We start from the raw sequence: 22710 nt of genomic DNA, 5'->3' as shown, positions 1-22710 counted from the left end.
GGCATAGCCATGTGCCGTCATGCGTCCGTCAATAGGTGGTCACTAACGCCACGTGTGTGATGTATATGGTTAACTATGCTAGTCTATTTATGATGTTGCTTTCTGTAATTAAACTCATTCAAAAATTGCTTAATAATCTAATATTATTTGCATGTTGATTTGTATGAGGCAATCAATTAGTGCCTGCGAAAGTAGAGGGTATGTGGGAATAAGTTAAGTGGCCATAGAGAAAGTGACCGTGCTTTATAGTTTGGCAATATGTGTCACGAGGAGTAAATGGAAAACGGGGTCGAATATATTCCATACATACCTGTAAGAAATTGTGGATTTAAAATAAAAGAAGGAAGGATATCAAATCGAGAATCCACCACAAGATATGAGATAAGCTGCAGGTATACGCAGTTAACTTGCTCCGTCCATTGAAAGCAAAAGCTAGCTAGCACGTGATTCCAATTATAATGGAGTTAAATTAGTAAAGCAGTAGATGCTTGGTGGGAGTGTGGACGTGTAACCCTAGCCAGGCTATATAAGTAAGACGTCTGTAGATGGACATGATTGAGCTAGCTATAGCAACACCATCAAACAATCGATCGATCCATCGAGATATCTCCATGGGAGGTGGAAACAAGGAGGGCGGCACTAATGCTGAGACAAACACCAGAGGCCTTGGATCATACTACTACGCAAACGCCTACTCGTCTCCGCCTGTCGCGTATCCCCCGGCATACCCTCCACAAGCTGCTGGATATGGATGCCCACCTTCTTACTACTCTCCACAAGGATATGGGCATGGGCATGGCTATCCATCAGCAGGAGGATCGTACGGATATCCACCCTCCAGCTATCCACACCATCAAGGCGGCTACCATGGTTTGTATTGTTCACTACCTAGCTAGCTATTCGGTCGATATCTATATCTATCATGAACGCATAATGATCATGCATGTATGCAGGTCACGGAGGATCTTTGCTCGTCGCCGGCGGTGCAGCGGCAGCGGCGGCCTATGGCGCGCATCACTTGAGCCATGGCCATGGCGGTGGGTACTACCACCGTCCTGCAGGTTATCATCAGCATCACCATTACGGTGGCAAGTTCAAGAAGCACCATGGACACTATGGAGGCAAGTTCAAGCGTGGCAAGCACGGCCGCTTCGGAGGGAAGCATGGTTTCTTCCATGGAAAACTCAAGTGGAAGTAACTTCTTCTAATCTGTAGAGAATAATGGATCGATCGAGAGGAATGAACCCGAAATCAAACAAATAAATTTATGTTTTCAATAAATACTTGTATGTCTACCTTTGTTCCTAAGTATATTGCGTTTTTGGGAGTTCAATTTGACTGAACTCGCAAGAGGTTTCATATTTAGGTATGGAGGGTGTAATAATTAATTAACGCAAGAAGAAATTATTAATCAAAATCTCATGGAAGAAAAATCAAAGTGCAAAAGATTTCTTAGGTGTTTTGTTTAAATGGGATGATTCAAATACTACACATTTACTAGACTAGCAAAAGTGCCCGTGCGTTGCACCGGGAGAAAGAAATATATTGTACGGACAGTACTGCATCACCGATGATTGTCAACGGACATGTGATAAAAAAAACATGTGTGAGGGGCACCACACCATGGCAACAAGGCCGTACTCCGCGTAGCAGGTCTTTGCGCTGCCAATAACCGCCTCCCCGGTTGACCTCTCTTGCCTCCTTCATCTGCTTTCATGTCACGGAATTCCCGTTTAACTATGGCCATCACATAGGGCTCTGTCACATCTATCACGCCCGTGCATGTTGCGCCTTGATCTAAGGCTTCTCTATGGTTCATCAGCGTCGGCCCTTCCTTCCCTTCCATTAGAGTCATATCTGTTTAGGCGGTCCCTCTCTGCATAGCTGGCTCACGCTTGCACTCTACACCTTCTATGGGTTGTAGTAGAATCTTTCATTGAGTAGTTTTGCCAACGGTGCTATTTCTTGTTGTTTTCCCAGACGTCTACGTATATAAACAGGCCGGACTCAATCTTAAATAGCGAGGTGGGACTATTTATTGATTAAAAAAACTACGCGTGGCACCCCTGCTTGCTTTGGACCTGCCGCAGCTTGTGCTTGTCCCAAGGATGAAGGATCCCATGTCCAGCGCGCAGGCCGCAACGCCAAGGCGCTCGCTGCCGAGTATGAACAAAGCCGGCCCACAGCGATCGCTGGCCCAAGGAACGACGCTCGCAGCGAGCCAGCGATGGGACCGACGGAACAAGCTAACCCGAACGTCTTTGCTCTAAAAAAAACAACCGGAGCGAATCGTTTTCACAAAAGCTCTCGGTTTTGATAATAATAAAAAAAGGAAAAAAGAGAAGATAATCTTTGCTCTGCCTCTGCAAGGAGCCCGCGGAACCCGCGTCTGAAATTGGCCTCCCGATCCGAAAACTGAATTCCACCATCGTAGCACGCTCAACGCCGCCGGCTGTTCACGTTCTGGTGCTCAGCGCTCGGCGCCGCTCGCTGTCCCAGCTCTGATGCTTGGGCTCGTCGGCCGCGTCGTCCTTGTTCGGCGGCTGCTGCAGCACGCATTTGGCAAGTCAACACATGCCTCACTGCGCATGTATCCCCTGCACGAGACACCGCCATGGACTGACTGTGACGGTACACTGCCGCCGGAGCAGGTACCTACTTTCACCGGTCGCCACCATCCACTCCGTCGGTGGGGATCACTTGCTCGAGATCTTCCTCCTCCCCTGTCCCCTTCGTCACGACGTTCGTCCGTGCTGCGTCGCGACGCTCGTCCGCACCGCCCTCACCTGAAGAGCGTGGGGCCTCGTCGTGGCGTCCTCACCGTTCTTCCGCAGCCGCTCCGGAGCAAAGCAGCGGCGAGGTAGTAGCCAGCCACGGGACGATGTGGGGAGGGTGACCAAGGCGCCGGAGATGCTTGAGCGAACGCGAACCGGTAGCATCTAATCGGGAGTAGGAGCATAGGAATCCAATTCTACGGAGAGAAATTTGGTAGAGTGAAGTTAGAAATTGGGGATCGACGGCCGCGTTTCTACTGGGGCATGTGTGCGGGTGGAGGAGGGATCGTTCGGGAAGAAGAAGCCGGAGGAAACAAAACAAACGAACCGCTACATGGCAATTTAATGTATTATGTGATTTGGTGGGAGGGCAAAACGGTCCCAAAAAGAGCGTTGACGAAAATTTTGGCAGAAACCTTAGCTCCTTTATTATTAGGTATAGATTTTGTAGGAATTTTGCATCCACCCTATAGCATCTTGAAAAGAATCATATGTTTTGAACGTCTTGATACAGATGTTTGCCAAAAGAAGAATTTGTTACTTTATACTTGTAGCAATCCACGAGTGTTTAGCTAGTATTTAGGAATGGAGGGTGTAATACTTAACGCAAGAAGAAACTGTCACTCAAAATCTCACTGAAAAAGTACTAAGTGCAAAAGATTTCTTAAGTGTTTTGTTTCATTGGCATGATTACAAATACTACATTTACTAGATTTTCTAGGAATTCAGCATATAACATCTTGAAAAGAATCATATGTTTTGAACGTCATGATACAGATGTTTGCAAACATACGAATTTCTTACTTCGTAGCAACGCCAGGAGTATTTAACTAGTTTTTAGGAACGGATGGTGTAATAATTGACACAAGAAGAAATCATTAATAAAAATCTCAGTTAAAATAATCAAAGTGCAAAAGAGGGCTACTACTATTCATTAACGGAAACCCAGAGCGAAACATGCACAGAACGCCACGGCAAAGAGCTGGTGCCAAGTGTTTTTTTTTATGGAACACGACAACGATATTGCTATGTGTATTTTCTGTTAACTCGGCCCATAAAAGTGACTTGATGGTTTGAGATATGCTAACGGAGCTCAGTCCTTTGCCGAGTGTTCTCCAGAAAACACACGACAAAGTTTCGTGTGTCTTCTCTCCGCACAGCAGCTGCTGCCACGTGTTGCCTATACTTTACGGATATATAGGGAATCGATTGCTCGAGACCCACCAATAAGTCCAACAAATTCACCATGGGACGATCGTCCGCACAGGACATCAACGCTTCTGTTATCAAGGCCAAAGCACCCCAAGAAGCCTATCATATCGGATTGGATCATATACCTATGCATCATCTCCTGGAGAGAGCATTATGCTTAGAGTTAGGGCATATTCACTGATCCTCCCAAGTAGCCCTCCCAGTAGGCTATTGGAGTGCTCGAGGAAAATCGGGGTGCCATTGGAGATCTGCTCTGGCTCATTAGATCTGGCAAGGCTCTCATGAGGTGGATTCTTCACAGGCAAACCCCAAACAGCAAGGTCGGTGCTCCAAATCGAGGTTAGTAATTTGTGATTTTTACAGAGTTACATACGTTCTTTTGAGATGCTGCAAACATGTTTGTATTTTGCTACAAACACGCGAGCAAGATGCTGCAATGATTTGGGACATTTTTTGCAAATGTTGCTTCAGTACTACAAAAAAATTGTGAGCACGATGTTGTCCTCCCATGTTGTTTTGTGTGTTAACTTTTTTCGAGGATTTGTTGCGAGGGATGTTGATGATTCAAGTGGTTATGGAACTTTCATATCCTAGAAACGTTTGGCCATTTTTTGGGCAAGATCAGCCCCGGGCGTGTCAGCGAGCACCCTTGAGACCTAGACCGACACTGTTGTATAGATGTCTAAGGTCGTGGTTCATCCGCAAATGAGCATAACGTTGAGATGAGTGCCCCGAAGGTGAAGAACTACTTAATATGCGCTCGGTGAAACTTTTCCGTGTTGACCAGACTCCACCCCCCCCCCCCCCCCCCTCCCTCTTCCATATATGTTGGAGTCGCTTGTTGTAGATGGACTTTTGAAATGATGGAATGCTCGCAGTCCATGACATGAGGCGAACCTCTTACACAGGGCTAGCCGTTACACATGACCGTCTTACAAACCTCTTTTTTTTTGTAACGGCTAGTAATCCATAATCGCCTATAAATAGAACCCGACCCCAGCGAGTAAGGTTGGCAAAGACGATCACATTTCTAATATCCTTGTGATCACATACTGAGTTCATCCTTCCTTCTTTCTCACCGAGGGTCATGGAAATTGTTTGAAGTTTGGTTGCATTTAAAATGGTCTACATATATAATTTTAACTCCTACATACACCCGAGTGCCTATTCTTGGTTTTAGTTTTCTTGTCGATTTCTCTAGCGCCCGAGCACTATATATTGTGGACATCACCCAAGTCATGGTCGTCATGGTTCAGCGTCATCATTACGACAGAGAGTTGAAAAGGTGCCATGGACACTATGGCGGCAAGTTCATTGAAGCACAAGGGCTTCTTTGGACTTTTTGGGGGATGCGTACGTGACATCTTCTTTTTCGATTTTGCTAGTTCTCGGTCGACCAAGGGTTAAGTTAGAGCTCGGTCAACTTTGTGACCGTCGCATGATTTCGTGAGAGCATGTGGGGTTGCAGTTGGAACCGAATTTTCCCAATTTCTTTTTGTTCTAATCTTACTGGATCTATCGAGAAAGAAATGTGAATGAAGTAATCTTGGGAATAAATTCATGTAACCAAATTTTCCAAGTTTCTTTTTGTTCTAATCTTACTGGATCTATTGAGAACGAAATGGGAATGAAGTAATCTTGGGAATAAATTCATGTATACGTGAAGTTCTACGGTCGCACGTGCGTTAAGAATGTCGGTAGCGATTTCCCATTATTTTCGATAACTAAATTTGTTGGAGTTTCTTGGTATACACGTAGTATTGGCCGTTCAAATGACGAATGCGCGAAGTCCAAACCTCGTACGATCTAATGGATCGATCATTTAACCATCAATTTAAACTCCCACGTATTCACGGACCTATACCGCCATCTCCAGACCGCCTGCTCTCGAACAGATATTTACATCTAGTTTCTCTTCTTTCTGCACAATTCCCTCGATCATACATCGTCGATCTTCCTCTTCCCCTTCCTCCTGCCGCAAGGGAACAAGAAGCTTATTTGGTGATCGATCATGGCGAAGCGCAGCAGCAGCAGCAGCACCAGCACCAGCACCAGCAAAGTTGACGATGGCGTCGATATTGGCGATTACGAGTACGAGGAGGAATTCATCAAGAACGCGCGCGGCATGAAGCTCTTCACCTGCCGATGGCTCCCCAAGGCACGGCCGATCAAAGCCCTCGTCTTCATCTGCCACGGTACGTTTCAACTGATACCACGTAGCTTCTTCGAGCCGATGATTGATCCATGACGCATGGAGGATTCTGCTATGAATTGCATGAACGGTGCAGGTTACGCGGTGGAGTGCAGCGTGACGATGCGCGGCACGGGGGTCCGGCTGGCGCAGGCCGGGTACGCCGTGCACGGCATGGACTACGAGGGCCACGGCAAGTCCGACGGCCTCCGGGGCTACGTCCCCTCCTTCGACGTCCTCCTCGGCGACTGCGACGCCCACTTCGCATCCGTCGTCGCCGCCCACAAAGAGCAGCCGCTGCCCCGGTTCCTGCTGGGCGAGTCGATGGGCGGCGCAGTGGCGCTGCTCCTGCACCGCGCGCGGCCGACCTACTGGACGGGCGCCGTGCTGGTGGCGCCCATGTGCAAGATCACCGACGAGATGAAGCCGCCTCCGGCGGTGATCAAGATCCTGGAGGCCATCGTCAGGTTCATCCCGACGTGGAAGATCGTGCCCACCAGGAACGTCATCGGCGCCGCCTACCGGACGCGGGCCAAGCGCGACGAGATCCGGCGCAACCCCTACTGCTACAAGAGCAGGCCGCGGCTGGGGACGGCGCACGAGCTGCTCAGGGCCAGCCTCCGCGTCGAGAGCGAGGTGCTCACTCAGGTGACCCTGCCGTTCCTCGTCGTGCACGGGGGCGCCGACAGGGTCACCGACCCGGAGGTCAGCCGGCTCCTCTGCCGGGAGGCGCCCAGCACCGACAAGACGCTCAAGCTCTACCCGGGCATGTGGCACGCGCTCACCTCCGGCGAGTTGCCCGAGAACATCGACCTCGTCTTCGCCGACATCATCGCGTGGCTAGACCACAGGTCCGCCTCGTCTGGGGAGAGGGATGACTTGACATCTCGATCAGAGCAGCCATCATAGATAGATTCATGAATTAGCTAGTGCAGTTACTGATTGATAGATACATTAGTGCTAGTACTATTCGAGTATATTTTTTTTAGCTACTACTAGTGCCAGCTCGTGTGCATATGTGGATTGGTTATTTGGTTAAGACTAGTTTCTCAGCATTGCATCATAGGCAGAAATTCCACATCATCCTCTTTTCAGCCCTTCCCTGCTGGAGATCACCAAGAGTCTGTTCGATTTCAGAACCGGATGGAACGAAATGGAATCAAGTCATTTCTTAGGACGATTCCTGCGTTCGTTTCTGGGATGGAACGACGCGTTCCTCAAAAGCAAATATTCGATCCGGAATGAGCCCGTCCGGCCGATTTGGTCGAACGAAGTGGAACGGGCTCTGTTATCGTGCTAATCCTTTTTTCCCCGCGACCTCCCCTCTCTCCCCTCGACCTCCCCTCTCTCCCCGCGAGCAGGGCCGGCGCGGATGGCGGACGAGCATGGCACGGAGGCGGCGTCCCCTCTCTCCGCTCGACTGGCGCGGAGGCGGCGTCCCCTCTCTCCCCACGAGCAGCGCCGGCGGACGGAGCAGCGCGGTGGCCGGCCAGAACGAGGCGGACGGAGCATGGCGCGTGGCGGCGGTGACCGGGGCAGGCGCGGACGGGGACGAGAAGGGCGGCCCTCCGTGCTCGCGGCTAGGACAGCAGGGGCCAGCAGCGCAGCAGCCGGCAAGGTCCCCCTCATCCAGGCCATGGTGGAGACGAAGCCATTAGGCCAATTATTGCTAATCCCTTGAAATTAGGCTAATTATTTGCATGTTTAGATTAATTACACTTGGTTCCATTCTATGCTTTCTCAAATCAACCGAACATGAGGATGGATGAAATGGAATGGGATGGGATGGGATGGAATGGAACCATTCCATTCCATTCCACCTTGTCCCAAAAACGAACACATCACAAAGGAATGACACTCTCGAGTGCTCACGAGCAGCAACGGAGGCATATGGATCTCAGGCTCCAGCCTCACTGATGCAAACAATGCAACCATGTTACTAATCCATGCTGGACCTCAGGCTCCAACCTCACTTCAGCGATTAACACATCAATTAACAAGCAAGAAAATGCAGCAATTGGTTCGCTAAGTAATACTAGTACTACGTACAACATAAACTAGCAAGACAGAATCTTGAATTTGATTCCACATCAGAAAGTCTCGTCTGAGATGGACTAATTCCCTCCCTACAGCGCTATGTTGCAAAGGAATGTACCTCATCAGATGGATATGTTTCCCTCCGATTTCATCACCCAACACCATGATTGAATAGGATCAAATGGACAGCATAAATCGTAGTCTAATTAGTACTAGGTCAAAGCCATCTATCACTACCAAAAGAACAATACATGCAAGGCAGTGCAAGAGCCATCTAGCTGGTTTGCATCGCAGCCGAGTGGTACTTGTCCAAGTCAGCGTCGAGGTCTGCAGCAGAAACCTCCACATTGCCACGCCCTCCCCTCCCTCGCCCACGGCTAGCACCACGCCCTCGGCCACCATCACGCCCTCGGCCACGACCACTGAACCCACCTCCGCCCCGAGACCATCCTCGACCACCAGCACCCCTCCCAGGTCCACTGCAAAATATTAAGTACTGGATTTGTCACTTGCTCATAACATTCAAAGTAATACACATTTGAAATTGGTAATTTACAAGTCAATGCAGTTTCAATAAAAAAAGATAAACATCATAGATTTCATTTCCCCTCACATTTGCCAACCAAGATTGCGTCACAGGGGAGCCAACTTAGCTCTCATATGCTCTGCTTTCTTTCTTTTTGCCGTGCTATGATCCTATAAATATATAGTTCATAAATAGTGCCTCTGGTAGATGCAACTAACCTTTTGGGAGGAAAATTGAAGTTTCCAGGTAGTGGAGGTGGAGCGAAAGCGAAAATAGCAGGTGCTGGTGCCTCAATGTTTGTCCCAATGACCTCGATTTTCATAGGTTTGCCATCAAGGTGCACGTTGTTGTACTTTTTGAGAGCAGCTAAAGCTTCTGCTTTTGTCGAGAAGACAACCTCTGCAGTTCCCTGCCAAAATTGAGTCCCAGTAATGACTTGAATTATGAGCATCCAAACAAAATGGAAGGTCTGTGAAAGGCAGGAATTGAAACCGAAAAAGAAAGCACGGGGGATGCGCAAACCTTCGATCTTCCACTTTTGTCGTAGTTAATGGAGTACCGCTTGATCTCGCCCATCTCGGAAAACAGATCCTGAGCAAAGTATTTAGAACAACTTTAGGACAAGGAGTTGATAAACAGAGATAAGTTAGTGGTTGCTTCCAAGCATGGAGATAAACAGCTGCGGTCTTTGGCTATCGGTAGCAGCACGGCATAACAGCTAGCCATGTAAAGCAAGATAGAGAATGGAAAATTCCTTGCCATGAGCAATAACCAGTCCATGATTGTATGAGTGATGAATGCAAGACATATGAAAGTGAGAATTTTAGTTGATTAGGAAGAAGGTGCGGATGATGAATTACTGAAATTTCTTGAATTACAATCATGGCGAGTTCGTTACAGAGGGGGTGACAAGAAAAATGCATTTTTTAAGGGGTCAATTAATTACAGCAGAGAAGATCCGTGGGGGTGTTAGCTAGCGACCTTGATGTCCTCGTTGGAGACGTTGGAGTCGAGGTTGGAGATGTAGAGCTTGGTGGGCGCGGTGTCCAAGCCAGTGGAAGGCGCCGTCACCATGGCCATCGGCTGGGCAACGTACCCGAAAGCCGGCGGCACCTGAGAGAGAAAAAATAGCAAGATTGGAGTGAGCTCGAGGCTGGCAGGGTACTGTGCTGTGCTGGCGCGGGATTTACTTCATCAATCAAGAGCAGGAGGATGAGAAGGAGACCTGCTGCGGCTGGAAGTTGAGCTGGTGGTAGGGTGCGGCGGCGGAGCGGTTGGCGGCGCGGCGGTGGAAGCGGCGGCGCGCGGGCGCGGGTCCTCCCGAGGCGGAGAACGGGTTGCGGCGGCCGCGGCCGCGGCTGTGCGAGGGCTTGTTCTTGGTGATGATGTCGTCCAGCGACATGTCCAGGGCGTCCGCCATCCTCCCAACCCACAGGATTTGCTCCGCGGCGACGGCGGCGGCGGAGGGGAAGGTGGGGGGAACTTGGGTGGTGGAGTCGTGGAGACGAGAAGAGAGCAGCTGAGAGAGGAGCGGCAATTTGTTCTGGGCTGGGCCGTTTCTTCAGTCTGCCGTCTGGGTGGTGTTGCTACATGGTTTCTGCCCTGTTTTCTTCTGATGCCACTGTGTAGTGAAAATATTGCAGGAAGAAAGGAAGTGGGAGTTTGCAAAATAAGACTTTACTCATACAAACCAACAGAAAATATTCAACAATATATTCTTGCTCAACTATAAATGGTTTGGCTGCACATGTTATAGGCAGAAATTTGCTCATGAAGACCTGAAAAAGAATGCCTCATGGAACCTACACATTGATTTCCATGAGGAGTCGGTCAAATAGACAGATGAATGTTGGCTCCACTTCAGTTGATATACACCTGAAAATAAGAATTTTGCACACCCTGCGTACCAAAAAAGTGGGCTTTGTAAATTCTCTCAACAACCAAAATAGGTCATAAATCATCTAGCCATTATGATCTTTATCAATAAGAAAAAGGAGAACATCTTGAGTATGTTTCTACTGATTGAATGTTGGCTCCACTTCAGTTGATATACACCTGAAAATAAGAATTTTGCACACCCTGCGTACCAAAAAAGTGGGCTTTGTAAATTCTCTCAACAACCAAAATAGGTCATAAATCATCTAGCCATTATGATCTTTATCAATAAGAAAAAGGAGAACACCTTGAGTATGTTTCTACTGATCAATCAGTGTATGACTGGCTAAGGAAGAGGCTAGGGATGATGAATTGGTAGTACTACAGTGTTTGGCTGGGCCGATTCTTCAGTTTTGGCGGTCTTTTCCATTTAACTTTCAGTCTGGGTGGGCGGCGTTGCTAAACAGTATTTTCTGCTTTGTTTCCGTCGGATGCCACAGTGCAGTGAACGAATCTGGGAGAATAGTTGCTCATACAAACCAATCAGAACATTCTTAAATAGTACTTAGTCTAAATGGTTTTGGTGTAGCTCTTCAATCCTTCTCTTATATTTACAAACCACTCGGGACATCCACAAACCAATCAGCTTCTCTCATATTTACATTTTCCCTTTATGACTGCACTTTACAAACATTACAGTTATCTCTTAAACCTGTAGCTCTCCATCGAGCTTTTGTTGTGCAAGGACCTAAGGCCAACTACAATCTGGCAACATGGATTGATGAATGTTGACTCCATGTCAGTTGGAATACAGCTAGAAATAGATTTGGCACATTCTGACTAGAAACACCTGCATACTCAAATAGAATGCTTTAGAAATTCTCTCAACAAGCATAACAGGTGTTAAACATCTAACAATTGTCGTCTTTATCAAGAAAGAAAAAAAAGAAAACATCTTAGGCGTAATTTTCAAATGTTACTACTGATCGGTGTATGACTTGCTCAGCTTCTTTTTGGTTAGACTAGCATTCCCACGTATGTGACCCTGTTTCTTCATATCTGCTTATTTTATTAGGGATCTAAATTTCAAAAGTAGGTAAATGGATGAAGATATTAGCCTGGCCTCACAGGTGATATTTGTAGCAACCATCCTCGCATTAACTGACTAAATGTGTGTCTTGAGGTTTCATTGGGTTTGTTAATCATAAGATCCCAGTGTATGACCATGTTAAAGAAAACTCTATAATGCTGAGAAAACATGAAGCATGACAACTTTAAAAAATGGAAATCCTCTTACCAAGTAAAAAAGGAGATTAAACATCTGACAACTGCGATATTTATCAAGAAGGAAGAGGAAAACATCTAAGGCATTGTTTTTCTACCAATCAGTGTATGACTGGCTCAGATTCATTTTGGTTAGGCTAGCATACCCAGGTATGTATGACAACCATTTGAGGAAGGTGGCTATTCTTCTCCTCGCTTTTCCCTTAATCTTTGCTTCATAACCAAATTTCCAAAGTAGGTGATGGAAGATAATAGTCTGGCCTGCCAAGAAATATTTGTAGCAGCCATCCTTTCGTTAACTACTGTCTAAATGTATTCATCAGGAGAATTTATCGTAAGATCCCAGTTCATGACTGTGTTCAACTCCTATAACAAAATAAATGCACAGAAAACACAAAAACATGCTTAGCTTTATCAAATGGAAAATTCAGAATAAATGCCAGGATCATATGCCAAGATCCTGTTTTCCCCGCCCTTAATCTTTGCTTCATATTTGCCTATTTCATCGGTAAACTAAATTTTAAAATTAGGTAGCGGAAGAAGATATTAGTCTGGCTTGCCAAGTGATATTTGTAGCAGCCATCATTGCATTAACTGACTAAATGTACTCCCTCCGTCCCATAATAAGTGACTCGGATTTGTCCAGATTCTCATGTATCTAGATGCGTTTTAGTGTGTAGGTTCATGTGAATCTAGGCAAATCGAGTCACTTATTATGGGACAAAGGTTGTATGTCTTGAGCTTCATCAGGAACATTTGTTATACTGTCAAGTTTATGACTGCCCAAAAAGCCTGTATAACAAAATAATTGCTGAAAAAACACAAAGCATGTTAGATTTATCAAATGGAGAATGCAGATTGGATACCAGAATTGTATGCTAGTTATTTAGTTCACTAATTTATACTTAGAAAGAGAAGAAGGCATGGTATGCTTAGAAATGGTACGGACTACTGACAATCAGTGTTTTTTAACCCTTGTTCCAGTTCCAGAAGGGCTTTGCCACAAGAATAGGAGATCATTTTTCTCTAGTTCCTGAATCTTCGATGCAACCATGCGATGGGAAAACAGGAAACATACAGAGTACTGCTCCAGATGACATAAGGGTAGAGCAGCTTTTAAGGATTTAAGGATGATTTAGAGGATCTATTGTCTGTACCTTTTCAAATCTAACAAGGGCTGGTCATCAGGCTGTGCTCAAGCCAGGTATAAATTATTTCAGAGCAGACTGCAGACCTACAAGATGAGTGCTGCAATTCCTGACATAGTACATGTTGACGTGCATATTATAGAGACCATCTTGATAAAGAAAAAACACATGTTCACCTCCCATCAAAAATGTACGACGCCAAATAAAATGGACCATTTGTTCTTTCATCATTTATCAACAAGAACCAGATTAAACTGATATAATCTAAACTACCTCTGACAAGCTAGAACGTGATTCAGTCCATATAACTAGGCTTAATGAGCATACAGGCACATGCTGAAACAAAATGATTACAACTGCTAGAATCACATTGTATACTAAAAGAGCACCACATTACCAGGACATCACTCGAGAGTTGATATAATGAAGCGTCTATGTTCTAACAGAAACACAGTTGTCAAGAGATATGCATACTAATCTTTTGGGTTAACAGAAATGAAACAATTCTGAGCAGTACTTAATTTGCTTGATACCATTGTGAATTCCAGACATGAACAAAAACAGATTTTTCATTCCAGTTAGATGAACTCAACACCATAATCAAGTCATGAGGCTAGTTACACCATGACAAGCTCAGTCGAAACCAAACTTGGGTTCTCCTGTTGCAGAGCATACATCTTGTCAGTCATTCCTTCCTTCCGATAAGCTTCCACCAAGATGGAATATGTGGTGGCATCTGGAACACAATGCATATGTTTCATGTGCCTGAAGACCCTCTCCATTTCCATCAGATCCTCTGCCTTTGCACATGCCGCAAGAATAGCGTTGTGAAAAGATGTGTTTGCCGGTACATCAAGCCTCTCAGCAAGCTTGACCATGCCTACCACCTTATGGAAAAGGCCTGCATTGCTAAACCCATTTATGAGACAACAGAAGGTCTTTGTATCCGGCTTCATCCCCTCTGAGCGCATCTGGTTAAATGTGTCCTCCATGTTTTTCGCATCGCCTGCCTCAGCAAATGCCTCAATGACGTTGTTGTACGTGGCGGTCGTCCATGGAAACGCTAACCTGCGCATGTACTCCATCACCGCAGACATCTTGTCATACATCCGCTTCTTCCCATAAGCACCAATGAGAATGTTGAGCGTCCGAGTCTCTGGCTCAATCCCATAGCCTCGGAATTTCTCGTACCACTTCTCCATCAAACCAACTTGGCCACTGTTCCCAAACAGGCTTAGGATAATGTTCATGGTCCAGACATCCGGCTTACTAGTTGCGCTGTCGAGCATTGTGGAGAGTAGCTTCTCCATGTCGTCCAACCTTCCGGCCCTGCAGTAACCACTGAGAACAATGTTCTGCGTGACCGTGTTGGGTGCCACGGAGCGCTCGGCCATCTCTTTGAACATAGCATCGACGAGGTCGAACCTTGGAGCATCCACAAAGGCCTTGATGAGGATGCTATAGGTGTAGACATCAGGCTGGCAGAGCGGGGAGGCTTTCATGTCATCGAGAAGCTGGAGCGCCTCGTCCAGGAGGCCGCTACGGCAGTAGGCCCCGATCAAGGCAGTGTAGAGCTCCGGAGTTGCCTGGCATCCTTGCTGCTGCATCTCAGTGAAAAGTTGCCGCGCTAGGGAAGGCTGGCCTGATCTCCCCAGCAACAGGAGTAGCTTCATGTAGGTGCCCTCTTTGGGATAGTAAAATGGTTGCTCCTTGAGCATCTCGAAGACCTACACATTTTTTTTTTCGGAGGGAATCAAATGAATTAATTTCAGGAATAGTGCAATGCAGAGTAAAGGGAATTTGCAAATTTAAGGAAAATGGGATTGGTAGTTGAATATTACCTGAAGCGCCTCTTGCCAGTTCTTGGCGTCGATGCGGTCGGAAAGGGCCTCGGTGACGGTGCAGGCCCAAGCCTTGGAATCGGCGCGGGCGTCAAGCCGCTTCTTGACGTTCTTGATGGGGGTGCGAGCGCGACCCCTCCTCCCGGACTGGGATTGGGACTCGGCCGCCGCCGGGAATTCCCCCGCCTTCCAGTGCCTCTGGCGACCTCTCTCCTCTGGGTCTACCTTCCCCTTGGATGGTGGAGTTGGGGGAGGGCGCTCCGTGGTCCGGGGTTTCCGGCGCTGCGTGCCGGAGGAGGGGGAGGTGGTGGAGAAGGGGAACTCACCGGCCTTCCAGTGGCGGCGGCGAGTATGAGTGTCGGAGGTGTCGGCGGAGGCGGTGATGAGACGAGGGCGGAAGGTCCCGTTGGCGGCTCCGGCGAGCGCCATGGAAGTGCGACTGGAGTAGGTGGAAGGCACTGCGCAGGCGAATGGGAGAAGAAGGTAAGATAGAGAGGCAGTGAAGATAATTCCAAAAGAGAGTGTAGGGGTTTGCTCCCCAGATTCAGTGCTTCCATAATTTTAAAATAACTAAAAATTATTTTATAAGCTTTTCAAAATTTGCACCAAATGAAGTATGGGCACGAGTATTCTCCTAAAGAAATATGAAAAAACAATCATGGATTTGACTATAGTGGACGGTGATTGTTTTCAAAACTCTAAAATTTATAAGATTTTTTAGAAAAATATATGATTTTTTTTTACTTTTGTGTTACCCAAAGTTTTAGAAAATTATCGTTGCAAATTTTGCATGCTTGCAGGATACATCATTTGAGCACATCTAGATTTTTTCTCGTGATTTTCTGAAACTTGTAAATATGATTTTGACATTCTTTATAATAAATGAAGCACTAGTGCTCGGGAGGAAAAGAGACTTTTGGCAAAAAAAAAAACATGTTGTCTTTTTTTTCTGATTTTTCAAAATATGTGAGATAGTTCATAGATATAACTATGTTATATCATCAGAAAGTGGATTTTGTACTTACACGCATGAGTGCCGATGTGCATGCCCTTTGGATGCTAATCTCGACGCACTGTTGTCCACGCTCTCGGACCACCTCCCTCGCATGCATCCCTTGGCGCTCAACGTGTTATCCCTTACCTTCTTGTGGTTCATGTGGAAATCTCGGAACCGCATGGTGTTCAATGGCAACCAAATGACCACCACCTGCACCGCTCTCTGATGATGGATCATCTACATCTCTCTCTGGGTCGTTCGTGCCCCACGACGTGTGGACTTACCGCTTTTCGGGCGTGGATCGACGGAATGCCTTAATTTCCTTAGCCCTCCCCTCCCCCTTAAAAATCCCTAGGGGCGGTATGCCACCGTGCGCGTTGCTCCCGAGTCACGTCGCCTTTACCATGTACCTTCCTTTGTAATGAAAATGAGATCGTGTTTCAGATATCGCCCCACTATTTCTCTGAAAAAATATCGATTGAGTCTAATGTTGGTTTGTTAAGGATCCAATCTTTACTATTATATGTGAGTCCGTACGTCCTCAAAAATGTTTGATGTCAAAGATTGGAGATATCTTGACCGTCCAATCTTACTAAACGTCTCCCTCTTGCCATCCAGCCATCCGTCATATACTTACAAAAAAACGACAACGAAGAATTACGGGAGCAAGCAATCACAATCAATCATGGGGGACTCATTTCCCAGAATTACGGGAGCAAGCAATCACAAGCAAGCAAACACAAGCAATTACGGGAGCAAGAATCACAGAATTCAGACCATTCGATCAAAAATTCATGATCATAACACCAACGTCTGATCTAAAACAGTTAAGGAAGTATATTATTGTAGGGTTCGTAGCATAGAAAACAAAAAATTCTACCACGAGAACGAATAAAACCAAGATCCAATCTATGGAAAAGCCAAGATCCAATCTATGAGATCCATGCAACGAGATATATGAGAAACTAACCCTTGTAGATCCAAAGTATTAACGAGATCAGATCTCGTGGTTGATGTAGACGATCCTTCCAGTGCTGCAATCCGGCAACACTTCCGTACTCGGTCACACGTACGGTGTCGATGACATCCTTCCTCTCCCTGTTCCAGCGGGCAGCGGAGGTGGCAGATCCCCTCGGAATCCCAGCAGCACGACGTTGTGGTGGTGGTGGTGGAGGAGAAATTCCTGCAGGGCCTCGCCAAGCCTGCGTAGGAAGAAGGAGGAGGGAGAGAGGTGGAGGCTAGGGTTTGGGGAAGGGTGTCTTCGACCCCCTGCCCTCTCCCCGCTTTAGGGGCTAGGGTCGGCCAAGGTGGCCCCCCAACTCATCTAGGGCCGGCGGCCAAGGGGGAGACTTGCCTCCTAAGCCCCCCCCCCCCCTAATTTTAGGGATTCGGCCTTATCCCTTTAGGTGGGGCGCATGGGCCATGGTGGGCTGCATCCCCAGCCCATGTGGGCGTGGTGCACCACCCATTTAACCCATGTGGTCCCTCCGCGACAGGTGGGCCCCACCGTGGGACCCTCGGAACCTTCTAGAAGATTCCCGGTACGATACCAGAAAAATCTCGAACTTTTCCAGAACCCTAAAATCAACTTCCCTTGTATGAATATTATTCCTCGGACTATTTCGAACCTCCTCGTGATGTCTTGGATCCCATCCACTCCGAACAACATTCGGTCCCCATCTCATATTCCATATCTACTTAAACAACATCGAACCTTAAGTGTGTCACCCTACGATTCGCGAACTATACAGACATGATCGAGACACCTCTTCGACCAATAACCAATAGCGGGACCTCAAGATCCACAGTGGCTCCCACATATTCAACGATGACTTCGTGATCTAAAGAACCATTAACATACGATACCGATTCCCTTTATCGCGCGATACTTTACTTATCTGAGATTCGATCATCGGTATCCCATACCTAGTTCAACCTCGTTACGGATAAGTACTCTTTACTTGTACCGTGATATGTCATCCCTTGTGAGCTAGTCACATGCTTGCAAGCTAATTGGATGACATTCCACCGAGAGGGCCGATAGTATATCTATCCGTCATCAGGATGGACAAATCCCACTCTTGATCCATGCGCTTCAACTCATACTTTTCGAACACTTAATCACATCTTTATAACCACCCATTTACAAAGTGGCGTTTGATGTAATCAAAGCATCCATCCGGTGTAAGTGATTTACATGATCTCATGGTCGAAGGATTAGGTTACTATGTATCGAAAACTTATAGCAAGTTAAACTTAATGACTTGATCTTATGCTATGCTTACTATGGGTGTGTGCCCATCACATCATTCACATAATGATATGATCATGTTATGAATGACATCCAATTTTCATGATCGTGAAACTATGATGATCTACTAATCAACAATCTAGTTAAACGAGAGGCTTACTAGGAACTCTGATTTTTTACACAACACACATGTCTCAATGTTTCCACTTAATACAATTATAGCATGGGATGTAAACATTTATCACGAACACTAAGATATAACAATAACTTCTTTATTATTGCATCTCGGGCATATCTCCAATAGTCTCCCACTTGCACTAGAGTCAATAATCTAGTTTACATTTGTAAAGATCTAACACCGTGGCCTTCTGGTGCTTATCATGTTTGCTCATGGGAGAGGTTTCAGCCAACGAATCTGACCCGCTCATAAAAGCATGTATTTTGCAATTCACTTGCGTCTCCACGCATCATTCATTTACCAAATGAGTCGGCATTAATCGTATATGTTTAGTCTTCTGGTGGAACCTTAATTACGCGGTCTGAAATATGTCACCAATATTGTTACACACAATATAGCTCCATAGTTCTGACACTACTTGAACTACACTAAGTTCTCAAAGAATTCCTCGACTAAAAAATTCTCGGTCATTGTCAAAACAATGACATACTCTGCCTTTGTTTGTAGAATCCGTCACAATATTTAATAGCATAGACTTCTTCTAGCCCATTGTGCTACCTTCTTAATGAACACTTAGCCTAATTCAGATTGAAATTTATTTTTATATGTGACCAAGCTAACATCGGTGCAACGCCTTACATCGATTTGTTTGTTATTACCTCATACAAAACTATATATTTATATTATCGGCTCTGACAAAGCACTCAGGGATATTCTTACTGTTGTCCAATGATCATCATATGAATCATTCTGATATATGCTCGTAACACCTTAGAGCATAGGACATCTGTTTGTGTACATATTATTCGTGATCTAAAATCACTTCATGTGTTTTTACTCATTGAGTGTCAAAAACACTCAAGTCTTGTTTAAACCTCCACATTGAAAAGAAACACCTTCTTGACATTTTCATATTGAACTACTTCATTATTTATTCTGTGTACTTTGACTTAAACTTATTATGCGCTTTAATCTATCTTCATAGATCTTGATGCTAAATATGTTTTTAGTCCATACCCTTTCATTGAAGTTATTTTTCAATGAAACATTTTAATCAAATCAAGTTCATGATTACATAATTTCTAATAAACGATATGTCATCTACATAAAGTATTATAAATATGTCTCAGTGCTCCCATTTAATTTCTTGCAAATTCAAGCATCTTCATTGTTTCCGATGAAATAAAATCCTCTTTGATTATTTCATCCGGTGAAGATTCCAACTCCGTGATACTCACTTCATCCAGTGAAGTTTGTATACCTTTCTAGTATTCTACGGACTAGCAAAACTCTCAGATGTATCTTGTATACACCTTTAATATACAATTATGTTAAGGAATGTATTTTTCCATCCTACTAATATATCTCATAAAATAAATATGTAGCGATTACTAGAACAATCCGCATAGACTATAAGCATCGCTGCTGAAGATCTAATCTTATCGCAGTCAACTCTTTGAACTTTCTCGTAAACAATCTTTTGACAAGTCGAGCTTCTTCAAGGATATTATATCCAAGTCTATTAATTTTATAGATCCATTTACTTTCAAAAAGTATTTATTCCTTCAAAATGTTTACCAAGCTCCAGACTTGATTATAGATACTATCTTGGATTTCATGGCACTTAGCCATTTAAATGGAGTCAGGGCCAATCATAGCTTCTTTGTATGTAGTTGGTTTATCATTGTTCAAAATCAATCTTTTGTCCACAAATCATTTATTTGATCACAGAGTAAACCATACCTACAAGGTTCAATAGGTATTTTGATCTCCATGACTATAACACTTTGTAGACATGGGAGCCATGATCGTCGTGGCCTCTTCCGGAACCATTTCCGATGTTGCGCTACTATGATCATGCTCAGATTTATACCCCTTATCAAGTTCCATTGTCCTCCCACTCAAATACTTCGCTAGAAACAATTTCTTGTAAGTAAACAAGTAACATCGACAAAACACTTTTGTCTTTGACTTCATACTGGAAAGAATTCCCAATTTATTCTCTGGGATAACCAACAAAGACATTCATCCGATTTTGGTTGTAAACTCATTTACTTGTGCTATGCATACCAAAATTTAAGAAAGAACTATTAGGGTTTATACCCATGCCATAACTCATATGGTGTCATTTCAACGGATTATGATGACGCTCTATTTAGTGTAAAAGCGGTAGTCTCTAAAGCATAATCCACAAAATAAAATGGCATTATTTTATTTTATCTCATCATTAATCCAACAAGGTTTGGATACGTCTTTCGAATACTCCATCATAACTATGGTGTTCCAAGAAACATGAGTTGTGAAACAATTTCGTAACTCTCTTAGATGTTCACTAAAACTCGTAATTCAAATATTTCCACCACGACGAATCATAGATATTTGAATTTTCTAGCTGAAATTTATTTGAATCTATTCAATTGTTTCAAACTTCTTCCTCATTGATTAAATATATCAATATATATACACTCAATTCATTGTTGGAAGTTTTCATGAAGTAGAAGAATCTTTCACACACAACTATGCCTAATGAACCATATACATCATCATGTATGTTTCCACTAAGCTAGTTGCCCGTTCAACTCTTGGCCTATGAACGGTATTTCAGTCATTTTTTTAGAAAATATTTGCAAGTGTCGGACGATTCAAAATCGAACGACTCCAAAAATCCATTTGCATGGAGTTCCTTCATGCGTTTCTTTCTAACATGACCTAAATGGCGGTTCTACAAATGAGTGGAATTCTTATCATTTGCCTTGTGGCATTTTAGCGTCAGTGTTATGCATGTTTGTTTCAGCATTAAGATTTATAATAACTTATCCATCGTACATGGAGTATGGTCATAATTTGAACAACTCATTGCTTTCATTTGACCAGAGAAAAATAACAATTATAAAGTTCTTTATCATAAATCTGAAGGGCTAGGTAGAATGCCAACGACGAACATAATAACACTTTATTTGCTTCCAGACGTGCATTATTACCACATTCATTGTCAGTCACTTAGACCATTATATTTTTATATTGCGTTGTGTTGTATGACATCTCATACCAACCAATATGGTACAAATACCCAAGAATTTCATTGTGTGACCAAGCAAAGAATACATTCATAACATGTATATCATCTATATACACCCGAGCTAGATTTTCTAGTCTTTTATTTCTTTCTGCCAAAAACTTTTGTAGTTTCTCTTTTGGATTTCCTCATATTTTAGAAAACACTTCAACATCAATAACTTCTAGGTTTGTTGGTCAAATACCAATAACCTTGAGGTTCTTACTTTGAAGTTGATCATCACATGACAAGTGTTCCAGATTTCACTATTAGTAACTTTTTAGTGTGATGATCAATTTCACTCATAATTTTTATCCATCAAAGAATGACAACTTTCCGAGATCATGTTTGTACATGCTAGGTCGTCAAGTTTAACCTCAGTATTCGCATGTGCAAATCTGGCTTGCACCCATTGTATGCACACGTAGAATCTATAACACCTAATCATCACGTGATGCTTCGAAACGACGAGTCTTAGCAACAGTGCATACTAAGGATGACCACTTCATGGATATGCGAATATCGTTAGTGCCCAACTAGTTGAAGGATTGGGACGCCTCTTCAACATTCATACATTCCCATAAAACTTATGAGTTTATGTAGTCTGACTAAATTATATTCTATCATCTTGCAATAATGTCTTAGATATCACATATATCTCATACCTTGCTTATTTCTAAAAACAAACTTTCCAGCTTCTTAAATTTAAAACGGATTTGAACTTCAATTTTTTTTGAAAGGAATACGGTAGGGGAAGCCCCTACAGTGATTTTGTTTTTAAATAATAAGAACCCAAATTCGTGTCCCTGGAGACTTGAACCTGGGTGGCTGGGCTGTACATCCACTTCCCTAACCAAGTGAGCTAGGCTCACTTCTTTGAACTTCAAGTTTCACCGAGACAAGATGATTTTAGGTACTAATTGAAACCATTGTCTTTGAATCAGCAATATGAGGTTTACCAAAAGTTTACAATAGGACTTAATCATTTCTTGATTCTTTAACAATACAGTACCAGTCTGTAAAGTTACTTGTCAGATTTAACAGTGTTTCTATCTCAATTACAAGACTAGCGTATGGTAGATAACAGATGCCAATTCTACAAATTTAATTCAAAATACTATTCAGACTATGTTCATGATAATTAGTTCAAGTTTTAATCTAATTAATAGTGAACTCCCACTTAATTCAACATCCCTCATAGTTGTTTAGTGGCACACGATCCATATTCACTACACCAAGAACGATCATCACGTGAGATGATGTAGCTTCAATGATGAACATCAACATGTTGATCATATCATCCATATGACTCGTGTTCAACCTTTTGGTTTCCTGTGTTCC

At 44.3% G+C, this 22710-nt stretch overlaps 3 protein-coding genes and 1 non-coding gene across 4 annotated transcripts; 2 read left to right on the top strand and 2 right to left on the bottom strand.

Moving 5' to 3' along the window:
* The first annotated feature begins 476 nt into the window (after nucleotides 1-476).
* LOC127294674 (uncharacterized) lies at nucleotides 477-1333 on the top strand. The gene is made up of 2 exons (XR_011756620.1): nucleotides 477-870; nucleotides 954-1333. It is a non-coding gene; the product is annotated as an uncharacterized protein (transcript).
* A 4664-nt stretch (nucleotides 1334-5997) lies between these two features.
* On the top strand, nucleotides 5998-7124 carry LOC127347425 (caffeoylshikimate esterase-like). The gene is made up of 2 exons (XM_051373615.1): nucleotides 5998-6181; nucleotides 6275-7124. The coding sequence occupies exons 1-2, from the start codon at nucleotides 5998-6000 to the stop codon at nucleotides 7084-7086; spliced, it is 996 nt and encodes a 331-aa protein (XP_051229575.1). The 3' UTR covers nucleotides 7087-7124.
* Nucleotides 7125-8235: 1111 nt separating this feature from the next.
* On the bottom strand, nucleotides 8236-10313 carry LOC127294675 (THO complex subunit 4A). Its single transcript, XM_051324538.2, has 5 exons — nucleotides 9966-10313; nucleotides 9722-9853; nucleotides 9263-9331; nucleotides 8959-9149; nucleotides 8236-8693 (listed from the first exon to the last, which is right to left on the bottom strand). Exons 1-5 carry the CDS (start codon nucleotides 10158-10160, stop codon nucleotides 8489-8491), a joined length of 792 nt encoding a protein of 263 aa, XP_051180498.1. The 5' UTR covers nucleotides 10161-10313; the 3' UTR covers nucleotides 8236-8488.
* Nucleotides 10314-13598: 3285 nt separating this feature from the next.
* LOC127294676 (pentatricopeptide repeat-containing protein At3g06430, chloroplastic) lies at nucleotides 13599-15385 on the bottom strand. Its single transcript, XM_051324540.2, has 2 exons — nucleotides 14889-15385; nucleotides 13599-14774 (listed from the first exon to the last, which is right to left on the bottom strand). Exons 1-2 carry the CDS (start codon nucleotides 15315-15317, stop codon nucleotides 13665-13667), a joined length of 1539 nt encoding a protein of 512 aa, XP_051180500.1. The 5' UTR covers nucleotides 15318-15385; the 3' UTR covers nucleotides 13599-13664.
* Nucleotides 15386-22710: the final 7325 nt, after the last annotated feature.

The sequence above is a fragment of the Lolium perenne genome, chromosome 4 (genome assembly GCF_019359855.2).
Source record: "Lolium perenne isolate Kyuss_39 chromosome 4, Kyuss_2.0, whole genome shotgun sequence".
Taxonomy (NCBI): Eukaryota; Viridiplantae; Streptophyta; class Magnoliopsida; order Poales; family Poaceae; genus Lolium; species Lolium perenne.
This window is presented reverse-complemented; position numbering and strand designations above follow the sequence as displayed.